The sequence below is a fragment of the Cydia pomonella genome, chromosome 14 (genome assembly GCF_033807575.1).
Source record: "Cydia pomonella isolate Wapato2018A chromosome 14, ilCydPomo1, whole genome shotgun sequence".
NCBI classification, from domain to species: domain Eukaryota; kingdom Metazoa; phylum Arthropoda; class Insecta; order Lepidoptera; family Tortricidae; genus Cydia; species Cydia pomonella.
The window spans coordinates 12,330,932-12,343,367 of NC_084716.1; the positions used below are offsets into that span (position 1 = coordinate 12,330,932).

Consider the following 12,436-nt stretch of genomic DNA (forward strand, 5'->3'; position numbering starts at 1 on the left):
TGACAATTTTTTTGACAATTTTTTGTAATATGAATTTTTCTTACACTTCTTTTACAAAATGTCATTAAAAATAAAATTCATCATTTAACTAAACCAAAACGTATTACCTCTAAAGTATTCTCCTTTACTCACTGATACACAAACGCAAACATGTTGTTAACATTATCAAGAACTTGTCGCAGTAAAAGTTTTACAACTTATTTTTGGGCCAACCTGTATAATAAATGGAAATTATCAATTCAGAAAGCGATCTAACTGATCGCTCTAAAGTTTTAAACTTTGACAAAGAAAGGTTGATCGCTTTCAACAGAACTCTGTCAAATAAGGGAAACATCATGTTTAAATTACCACGTAAACTTATTACAGTCAAATATATTTACAACAAAACGTAACTCAAGTGCTTCTAGATTCACAGTGTACATATACTTCATTCGATATTTTTTTTAGTTTTCATTCTTTTTCGGCTAAATATTTAAGCAGTTAGGTCGTTATTTAATACATTTTATTGTCTATTATAATAGTTATTTATGTGTTTTTCTTTTTCTTAGTAACTAATACGACTAGAATCCGGCAATAAAAACTGTTACAGAAAAGAATGAGAAAAAAACTTATTAAATACTTATTCTGCAGTAAATACTTAAGCTTAAAAACGATTGGTAACAGCAATACTTCTAAGAGCCTCTATACTTACGTAATGACTAGATGGAACCTAACCTAGGCGATATGTGCTGTCAACGCTTTAGACATAGCATATTGAAACTTATTCTAATAATAATAGGCCTTGTAATGCTAAATCACAACACTGCAAAAATTTTAACAGTTTTATCGGAATGTAACATTTATTATCTGACTTTTCTGTCATTTACTGATACCATAATATCAATAAGTAACAGTATTAAAATAGTCAAGCTGAACAAAAAGTACTTGATACTAAATTATGTACGCAACAAATATCTTGTCAAAATAACTCAATAAACAACTCATATTTACACCCTTAAGCAGGAATGTAAAATTACTTAAGAGAATGAGAGGACCCAATTACTTCTGAAACTTTGCCTCTGGTAACTTTGATGGAGTTTAGATTTCTTCATTTGAATATTACCATTGCCGAGATATTCAAAAGATTTTTGACAGGTCTGGTGATTTAATGAAAAAAATACGCATAGAAAATATCAATATAGATAATAAATAATGGTAACTTTTGTTATGCGAAAAATCAAGAAATAATGAATGGAAAGAAAAATATGTTTCAGATTAAAAAAAAAGTGTTGGCGTATATTCATCCAATAAGTGAGCGATGTCAACAACAGAAATAAATTCTTCATTTTCCATTGGAAACTCGTTCCGGATAATTTAAAATATTTGTTTGTTTCATATTTAATATATTATAAATCAAATCTGTCATTATTTTTGTATCTCAAGTATCATATCAGTGTTTATTTAAGGTAATGTATTAAAAAAAATTTTTTTCAATACCATTAGGAAACCAAAGGGTCTAGCAGGCTAAGCGAACAAGAAGTGCCCCCAACGACGGATTTTGTCGATATTTCTGGTAGTGTACTGTTAGGTCCTAAGGACCTTCCATGCTTAACATCAGACCTCGATTCTCTTTTGTTTGCGAGTTATTCAGGATAACGTAAAATAATTAGGGTATCATTGAAAGTGTCATATTTTATAAACGATTCAAGTTACGTGAACCAAACACAATTATATTTGATAACAATAAAAAAACCACAAAATGCATATTTTTTACCAGCATCCTGTCCTTAAACTTCATTGCAAAAAATAAAAATATTTTTTTCCTTCCAATTTTTTTTTTACTTTTCGCGGAGGTACACCTCCAAAAAAATATGCATGAGTAGCCACTAATTCCCACTACATACACATATAAAAATATTTGCACAAATGTTCGTGCTTCATGTCAAAAAAAAACGATTCTCCACTAAGTAGTCACTGGCATTATATGTACAGATAGAAGTACATCAACGATGACGTGTCAGCTTTGATAACATCTGACACATAATATTATCTGCATTTGTTTTTTGCATTTTGTAGTGGAAAATGGAAAACATTAAGTGCAAGTCTTGTAAAAAAACATTAAAAAATATCCGTGGGAAACAAAAATGCATAGAGACAGAGCAAGAGGCTGATTTATATAGCAAATGCACTAATATGTTAATTTGCATAAATGATTTATTGTGTGGTAAGTGTCGGCTTTTAGTGTATAAACATAAAGCAGTAGCATCAACTTCTGCGAGTACATGCACAACAATTGGCGATGCTGGCTCTGCGTCTGCAACCTACTGCTTTATGTTTATATAATAAAAGTCGACACTTACCACACAATAAATCATTTATGCAAATTAACATATTACTGCATTTGCTATATAAATCAGCCTCTTGCTCTGTTTCTATGCATTTTTGTTTCCCACGGATATTTTTTAATGTTTTTTTACAAGACTTGCATTTAATGTTTTCCATTTTCCACTACAAAATGCAAAAAACAAATGCAGATAATATTATGTGTCAGATGTTATCAAAGCTGACACGTCATCGTTGATGTACTTCTATCTGTACATATAATGCCAGTGACTACTTATTGGAGAATCGTTTTTTTTTTGACATGAAGCACGAACATTTGTGCAAATATTTTTATATGTGTATGTAGTGGGAATTAGTGGCTACTCATGCATTTTTTTTGGAGGTGTACCTCCGCGAAAAGTAAAAAAAAAATTGGAAGGAAAAAAATATTTATATTTTTTGCAATGAAGTTTAAGGACAGGATGCTGGTAAAAAATATGCATTTTGTAGTTTTTTTTATTGTTATCAAATATAATTTTGTTTGGTTCACGCAACTTGAATCGTTTATAAAATATGACACTTTCAATGATACCCTAATTATTTTACGTTATCCTGAATAACTCGCAAACAAAAGAGAATCGAGGTCTGATGTTAAGCATGGAGGGTCCTTAGGACCTAACAGTACACTACCAGAAATATCGACAAAATCCGTCGTTGGGGGCACTTCTTGTTCGCTTAGCCTGCTAGACCCTTTGCATCATGCTTTAGATGTAGGTAAATTTGTAGAAGCATTGGGTTCTTATATAATCTAGTTGTGAGTATCAAAGTTTGCTGAAAGCATATTAACTACTTTAGAACGTACGCTTTTTCATACAAACCTACATAGATCTTATTGCTAATACTTATACAATATTTATAAGTTGAACAAGAAAAGTGTTATTCGTTATTATTCATCAACGAAATAAAATGATACATTTCTAGGAAGAAACAAAGGAATGTCTTTGATAGCTAAGTTATTCACAAATGTTATCAATAAGTATAACATCACATAAATATAGGTAATTAAAATACATGAGTAATTTAGATTTTTCTGTAAATAAAACATCCCACAAAACCAGCTAGTTAATATTAAATTTATGTTAATTATGGAATAGGTGTGAGTTTTCGAAATATTTATAATGTAACATCTAACTTAATAGCTTTAATAAAATAATTTTGTCATTCACCTTATTCAAGTAAGAAAAGTCGTTATTTTATTTAATGTCGCTTTATCGCAAACTTAATTATTTATTTATTTGATTTGAACATCATCACCCAATATTAGAACTTAAAGAAATATATAAACTGTTTTTAGCACATTTGATTCGAATTCAATTCGAAAAATAAGAAAAGATTATATTCTTTCAAGCATTTATTAATAACATTAATTTTAATTTGAACCCCCAAGGCCCAAGTTTACCCTGAGTTTAAAATGTGTTACAAAACCGACTTTACTTCACAAGGTGAATTTCAAAATTATTCTAATCCTATGCAATAATTATGCCTACGATGAATTGCATTAAAACTATGTAAGTCGTATTATCCCAGGTTCAATTTTATGTACAATTATAAATATACGAGATTGTAAAGCTTCACATAGATCACTATATATTGAAATACAATTATGTTTTTACATTTTGGTACTTTTATAAACATTTACATGTACAGTTTTTTTCTCGGTTACAGGCTTTAATAGCTATTAATTATAAAAAGAGTGTCTAAAAGAGTATTTTATTAAATTAGCTAGAAGTCTTGTGAAAAGCTTCATGCTGTTGTTTAGTTTTCAAAATTACATTTATCTTTTATACTAAATAAATTTTACGGCATCGTAAAACATCATTTATTTATATAACAGGTACAACTTAGCGAATATGTTTACATTTTTTGTTCATTCAAAGAATAGTCAGTTATTCTTTTGCGACTTCATTAGTGAAATATGATTAAATTTTGAATAGTTTAACTGTAAAATCAGCTCAAAATACAAAATTAAGTTTGCGCCTCTTCTTCGTCCTGTAAAATATAATTTATAGATTCGTATCCTAGACTACGAATGTAATTTCCTTTAAAACCTGTTAGGTACTCTTCAATTGGACATTCGAGAATCAGATTAAAACCTTTCCTGCGCTGCACGCTGTAGTAACCGTTTTTTAGGTTAGTCAGAACTATACCAAAGATTTAATAAAAAAATCTTGCTACATACTAAGCAAAATCTTCAGATCTTGTATAAACCGTACCTAAATACTACAGTAGTTTTAGTTTCTATGTTTGTTGACCTACAATCGTAATTATATTTCCAGTCTACTTAACTTTATTATAATATCTAATACACAGACTTGCCAAGGCTAGACCGAAAATACCGAATGGAAATGTAACAAGCAGAAACTTCGACAAACGGACCAAAGGAAAGTACTTACTAATATCAAACTTCGGGTAATCGCACCATGAAACGTTTGATCCACAAATTTAAACATTTACAGTTAATGTAGATATTTACACTGTAGAGAATATTCGAGAAATCTTGCCTACTTAGTACAGAAGGTGCTTTACTACAGATTATATAATTCTGCAGAAGATACGCTTTTAAGAGTTCGCGGCAAGCTTGGCCGAATTTCACGTTACCATACAAACGGAGTTTCTATTCTCATTTTAAAGGTACCAACGATTGTAATGAACCTTTGCACATACAATAACATGAGATATATCTATGCCTGTAATTAGTTTATATGTATAGCTCCAGTTTACAAAACCAGCTAAATAGAGCAAAAAAAAACAAGTTTTGTATGAAAAACTTGCTGTATTTCTTTAACTATAGTATCTGAAGCTATATGAACTAATTACAGGCATAGATATATCTTATCCTATTGTAAGTGCAAAGTTTCAGAGCAATCTAGCTAGTTATTTTAAAATGAGAGCGTAAATAAGTTTGTATGGGAAACCGAGCTTGCTGTAGATTCTTAAGACCAAAAGGAGTATGGCTCATACTTAATAAGCACAGCTGCCATCGCGGCGGACTTGGTTTTCCCAAGGGTTTTTTTACAAAATATTTTTCTCGCATGAAATCGACTAGTCAACTTAAAAAACTGGTTTCTTTCTGGCTAAGCGTCGCGAATAAGCTACAATATTATTTAATCTGTGATATAACGCGCCTTTTCATGCAAATTTCTTTTGATGTAGATTCCCTGAATACTGAAATTAAATATTCTTTAGATACTTATTGCATAAATTTAGCTTGAAAACATTTAGCCAATGTCAGTAGCAATTTCGGGCTTGTTCCTCTTTATTAAACAATTTTAAGTTATTTAATTTTTTACAGGTACCGAAACTCGAAATATTATACTAAATAAATAACCTACTTTTTTTTATCTCGATACCTATTTGCGACGTTTTTTGCGATGGATTTTAACCCTCGATTTTTTGACTTTGAATACTTATTTATCTGGCTATTAATATATACCAAATCCACGTGTTTTTTCATAAGAATTAACGTGAAGCTACGGCAAAAGACATTGACTCCTAAATTCTATACTTGTGTTTCACTTTACCGGCACTAAGTAGGCTCTTCAGTGACGTCTGCTTTCGCTGGCCCAATCCCGAAATCTCTCAATGCATCTTCTATATGTTTGACCTGTCAAAGAAAACAAATTACTCAACTTCTAAAGTTACAAAGAATGATTTAAACTTAGCAGCTCTTGGGAACGACCCGAGGTTTTTGGGCGAATTTCTGAGGTGATTTAGGTTCGGGACATTAACAGAACAATGGGTAAGGAAAACTTAGATAATTTCAATGGCGGTCTTAAAGTTTGACATCAACTTTGTTCAGCCGCAAATTAAATATTTTAGGGGCGAAATTAGGCCATAAAAAGTTAAAATATACAAAAGATTAGTTCAAATGAACGATTCACACAGGGCAACTTAATGAAGTTTTGCATGTAACTGAATTTAGTAAATGGTTGATAAACGTTCAATTACTTTGTATAAATAAATAATTTTCAACTCCTTCATGTTTAAATAGGAGATTTTGGGGTAAAACCTAATTGTCCACACTTAATTTATAACATAATTTGAAATCAAAGCCGAATTTGGTTTTGGGTCTTCTGTAGTCAAAGGTTTTCGCAGCAATTATGAAATTACGCTTAATAACATAGACAATTATATTTTCTCTTGCAATAATTTATTTACGTGACAAAAATATTTTTTGAAACATGCGACTTAGACATCGCTTTCTTTTCTAATTAATTTCTTTGTAAATTCATCTCATAAGTACAGACATTTAATAAGAGAGTATGTTGTAAAAAACCTAGCTAACCTAAAAAACTTAAAAAACATATTGCCGAAACAAAAGGATCATAACAAACATGTAGCAAAAGAATAGAAAAAGGGAGGTAATCTAAAACCGAAAAAGCAAGTTACCTGCGGCGCGGACGGGTCTGTTCCAGGATGGTTGTACTTATGTAGAAAATAACACGTTCCCGGTATGTCCTTGGGGAAAGAATTGGGGAGACACGAGCGCTCCCGAGGCTCCATCTCGAAGCCCGGAAATTTTATCAGCCACCTGCGAAAAGTTTCCTTGGAATTGATTCGCTCTTATGGTTTATCGTTTCGCTTTCAACTAGTTCTATATTCCTAAAAGCGAATGCTTAGCCCTTTCTGTACGGGGACTTGGAACGCCTAGCACCGCCTCAATACGGGCATGTCTTTGCGAGAGTCGGCGGTTAGACATATTTTCACTTACGTGTATTTTCTAAAATATAACAGCTGTGCGGTTGAAATTTTGTACACACATTAAAAACATTATGCACTTTTGATAACTACTCACTTATTGCACTTATAATCACTAGTACTTTATATTTGACGCGTAATATCTCTCACTAAAAAAAGTATAAATGTAAGTTACTACAAGCGATTTTAACTATTGTTAGTTTTGTAAATATTAGTTTATGATATTTTGAATAGAACAAGGCCTTGAAATGATAATAATTATTAACAAAATGCAAAAATATCAACCGTTTTAGAGCAACATAAAAACACGACTGCCATTTGAATAAAATAGTGAAGTGCACCTATGGATACAGTTGTCGATATTTATCTGTACTGCTCAAGGGTAAAAATAAGAAAGTGTAGCAGAGATCATTACTATTTTAATCTTAAGAACATATAATTATTTTTTATTACCATACACTGTAATATAATCCAATTTTATAACTTTTTTTTATAATTATTCTATAAATCACGAAATTTACAACTATAACACTTGCAACTAGCCTAACTACTAAAACTCGATGAAATATATAACAACACTATTTGCCGCCATATTGAGTTACTTTTTCTGCACTCGTGGAGTACGGGTGTCAACCCCAGTTGACAGAAAAAATGCGGGATTTTTAAATAAATATTTGTTTTAACGCCATCTACCAGAATGTTTTGCCATTTTTTTCTTTGAATCTATACTAATGCTACTACTAAATATCATCGTTATTACCAACATATAAGGTCTAAGTTGGTTGAAAAAAAAATTCAAACTTCGTCCTTGTTTCGATCAACTATAGTTGACACCCGTACTACAGTGATGATGCCTAATTGGCAACTCTGGTTGTCACCCGTACAGAAAGGGTTAGGCAAGCCAAAATAACTGTGAACTTCAGTTTAGTAAGTTTATACACAATCAGAGAGTACACTTATGCCGGTTATGGTTTTTATAGTGTTGGAATTGCCTGTGCTCTGTATGCGATTGAAATGGAATCTGGGCTATACAACGCTTTGATCATATTGCCCCAAGTGATCCAGTAGGTAGGATCTTCTATTACCTTTAGTTGTCATGAATTTCGGGGTCCATTTATTCTAGGGATGATCACAGTCGAGACAGATGTTTGGTGAGTAAGAACTAATAACGAAGCCAGGTATGTTGAAGTTAGATTGAACTTTTTGTTCGGCAGTGATACGCAATTTAGTTAAATACGTGGCTTTCTCTTTGTTGTCGTGGAAAGTCTTTATTTACTATTGCTTTGGGTGTGTTCTGTAAGGAATTTGTGTAATCTAGATCTATTTGAATTGTTTTTTAATACCAAAGGACGTTTAAACATTTGGGGTTTTATATGAAAAAATAAACTTGTTACCCAGTTAATATGTTTTAATCTACAACAGTTTTGAATCCGTTATGCCTTTTTACTTAAAAAAAAAAACTGGTAAGTTAGTCTGTAAACACTCCGGTTTTTATTGATAAAATTAGCAGGAACATTTAATTACTTATTTTAGAAAAGTGTTGCATGTAATAGCATGTAGCTTTACGTATGTGGACTGTAGAAGACTATATACTTGCTAATTTCTGGTCACTGTTTCTTTTTCTGAATACTACTCGAAACAGTTAATTGTTATACGATTATATACATATATATAGCCTGTGTTGCGGATAATTTACATAATAAGTGGATTGTTTGACGACCGGTCTGGCCTAGTGGGTAGTGACCCTGCCTATGAAGCTGATGGTCCCGGGTTCAAATCCTGGTAAGGGCATTTATTTGTGTGATGAGCAAGAATATTTGTTCCTGAGTCATGGGTGTTTTCTATGTATTTAAGTATTTATATATTATATATGTCGTTGTCTGAATACCCACAACACAAGCCTTATTGAGCTTACTGTGGTATTTAGTCAATTTGTGTAATAATGTCAATTTATTTTATTTATTGTTTTTGAACTGGTAATAAATAGGGTAATACATTTTTAGATACATTTTATTTAAAATTAATAAACTTTAATATATATATATTAGCGCGATTGAGACACACGATACCACAATTAGTTTGCGTTGTTTTATCACTGAGTTCTTATGGCCACCTCATGTGTCCATCATCAGATCAGCTCCATAGTACCATAATATTGCATTGTCACCCTACATACATATGTATCCAAATTTTCAGCTTCATCGGAAACCGGGGTCAAATTTATCATGCAAGATTTGACCCACACAAAATATGTAATTGCAAGTTAAATAAAAGCTTGTAACAATTATTAAACCAGCCCTTAACCCTTTAACACTCCAGATAAAAAACAATACATGATTCAAGCCTCATCGCCTCCTATTTAAAGACCTAAAAATCTGTTCAAAAATACAAACAGATGATATGAGTTTCATTTAATCTTAATTTCATTTTACCCGTGTACCAAAATTCCTAGATTTCAAAAGGGAATAGTTTCAAACTGCTTGAATCTCAGAATGCCTAACTTTTTTTTCAAATTACTACATTCCCAAAATGCCTAAACTTCAAATTGACGTGGTGTCATAATACCTAAATATCAACTTACTTACATTCATGAGTGCTATTTTATCCAATATTATCCGTCTTGAGCTCCGGCAGATTGTAAAAAAATTGTAAATACGACTTTGGGACCGAGTTGTTATGAAATTTAGGAGATACGAGTATAAATACAATGGCATTATGATATTTAGGTGCAATGAAACCAAAGCTCTTTGCCGTATATTATCTAAGTGTTAAAGGGTTAAATAAACGCACTGGTTCCACGAACATACATCCAAATGGCAAGAGCAATTTAATTAAACCATCAGAATCAAGAGACACTCTCTGTTTGAGGGATCCAGAGAGCACTCAGAGTATTTGCGGTGGGCTTCTCTCGTGTCGGCTGGACTGTTCATATCGTTGCTTATCAAGTATTCGCCTCGTGTTATACCGTTTATAATAATGCATTATGTAATTAATTAACGGTGGGAACCGGGGGTTTATACGTATTAAAAATAAGTACCTGTTATTATATTTCATTCTAAAAAATTAGACATAATTCGCTCCTTGAAAACCATAGATAATCGTAATAACTGGATCACAGAATAGTACTTACAGGCCAACTCGAACGTAAACTCTGATGTCAGCATCAGATGATATTATTTAAATTACGTCACTTAGATATCAGTACCTGGGCGACCGAGCTTTGCTCGGTTATAACTATTAATTGTAATATGGTGGTGTATAGGTGATAATCTTAAAAAGTAAAATGTGAACTGACAATTATTATTATTTACAATCGATTTTAACCTTACAGCACTCGTCACAAAGTAACTCCATCTATTGTCAATTTCTCGTATTACATAGGTCATTTTTTTACTAAATTAAACTTGTCTAAAACAATAAAATTTAAAACATGATATATAAACTTGAACATATAAAAAAAAAACAAAAGTTAGTCACCGGGCGAGATTCGAACCCGTAACACTCGTTAAGCAGTCCGCGTCTTAACCCGCTGGACCAGACGGACAGTGGCCGGCAACACGAAATTGACGACTGACGCAATGGCTGCCAATTCTCTGGCGGAAAGACTAACCGCTAATAATCATTTGTCCCTTTCCATCATACCGATACGTCGGAAAGGGACAAACGATTATTAGCGGCTTGTTAACTTTAGTAGACGTTTATGAATACGGGGGTCAGTTGTCACTGTTAATGCCATGTTTTTTTTAATGATATTAAATCTATCCGAAAGATATAATACGCGTAGTTATAATAGAACTCGAGTTTACACTGGTTTGCCTAAACATCGTCGGTGCTTGGACTAACAGCACTGTTATCTATTTTACAAAATATTTACTATTCGAAATGCATTGCGGTGTAGAAAGATGAAATGGTGGATTTCGCAATATGGCGTCACTAGATACAATCTATCTCATTACCATCACTGTCATAGAGATAACTAAGTAAGACGTTTCCGACATTCTCATATGATATGATTGCACTCCCGTGTTTTTCTGATCTGCAGAATGACCTATCCCTTAGGCCTATCTATTACTTAGATTGTTGTTGTTTTTTACGTCAGTAGTGCGTAGAGCTTTCCTCGACGGCAGATACGACTACTTAGGTACTTGCTGCTTGTCTAAGATCGCGGCCAGCGACAGAATATAATTAAGTATAAGCTCTTAGTACATTTTGATTTCAAAAGACAGACAGTTATCGTTTCTCCACACACGCAGCTTTGAATATTACCCAATACACAATTTCTCGCTATTCAAAAAAAGTTGTGCTTGGTTTGTAAAAGTTTGATTATGGAGGGTAGAGGTAAGGAGAACCATCTCTTATGGGAGAACTGTTGCTAAAGTGTCCGCCGGCAGCTGTAAATAATAGTTCGAAATCTCTCCGGTGACGCTAGGGTAGCACAAGGACATGACATGATCTAGACGTTATTGACGAAGTGAAATGCGCTGTCTGTGATTTGCTTTTATTTTTATCAAAGTCAAAATTTTATTCGCTATGTATCGTGGCGCCAAATATTTAAGGTTTTTTGATGGAGACTTTTCATACACATAGATTCCTCTTCTTACCCTCCATAGTTTTGATAGGATAAAATAAAATTCTATGTGTCCTTGCGCGGCATTACAATATTTGATGCTGTCAAGCTGCGCGCAGCAGTGCAGTTGAGTAGCTCAGGGCACAATTTTTCTTAGTTGATAGTCTCATCGGAAGATCAACGCTGGAAGTCGCCAGCAACATGCTGAGATGAGGCCATTTCGTGACACTTTATTCTCACTATGTTCTCTTTTATTTGACTGTTTATGTGTTTGGAATAAAAATAATCTATCTATTTTGTTATCTATTACACGTGGGATCATTTCTGCAGCTCTAGTCAAATTTCTATATTTATTCTAGTTCGTTGGCATAGATTCAATAGCTCCACGTACGCACAACCAAAGTCAGGACACAAAAGGAATACTAAAGTCTAGCCTATATACTTACTCGTATGTGGTTGGACTAACGTTAATCTTCAAAGGTTCAGAGCCGGATTCGAACTTGTTGGCCAGAGTGACGTTGTGTCCGAAGAGGCAGTATTTGAGCATAGTGCGTCCCACCACTCCGGCTAATACAGTCCCGGTGTGGAGGCCTATGCGCATCTATCGACAAAAAGAAAGTAAAGTGTCAAAAAAGAATCAATAATCAAGCTTGTTTTATACACTGACCTGCTAAGCCAATTAGTATCTCAAATCAAAATTAAATGCAAAAATTATACCTTAAATTCTGTATCATAAAATTCCATTTTCAAAATAATTTAGTTTTGGGCTTGTGAGAGCAGTATAGGTAGTTTTTTGAATCTACAAAATTA

At 32.8% G+C, this 12,436-nt stretch overlaps 1 protein-coding gene across 1 annotated transcript in view; it reads right to left on the reverse strand.

Moving 5' to 3' along the window:
• Positions 1-3,723: 3,723 nt before the first annotated feature.
• Positions 3,724-12,436, reverse strand: part of LOC133524974 (head-specific guanylate cyclase) — a 150,438-nt gene continuing 141,725 nt past the window's right edge. The window contains exons 13-15 of the mRNA XM_061861148.1: positions 12,073-12,227; positions 6,751-6,892; positions 3,724-5,965 (exon numbers count right to left, since the gene is read on the reverse strand). Coding sequence (XP_061717132.1) covers positions 5,888-5,965; positions 6,751-6,892; positions 12,073-12,227 — 375 coding nt within the window. The 3' untranslated portion in view covers positions 3,724-5,887. The remainder of the gene's footprint in view (positions 5,966-6,750; positions 6,893-12,072; positions 12,228-12,436) is intronic.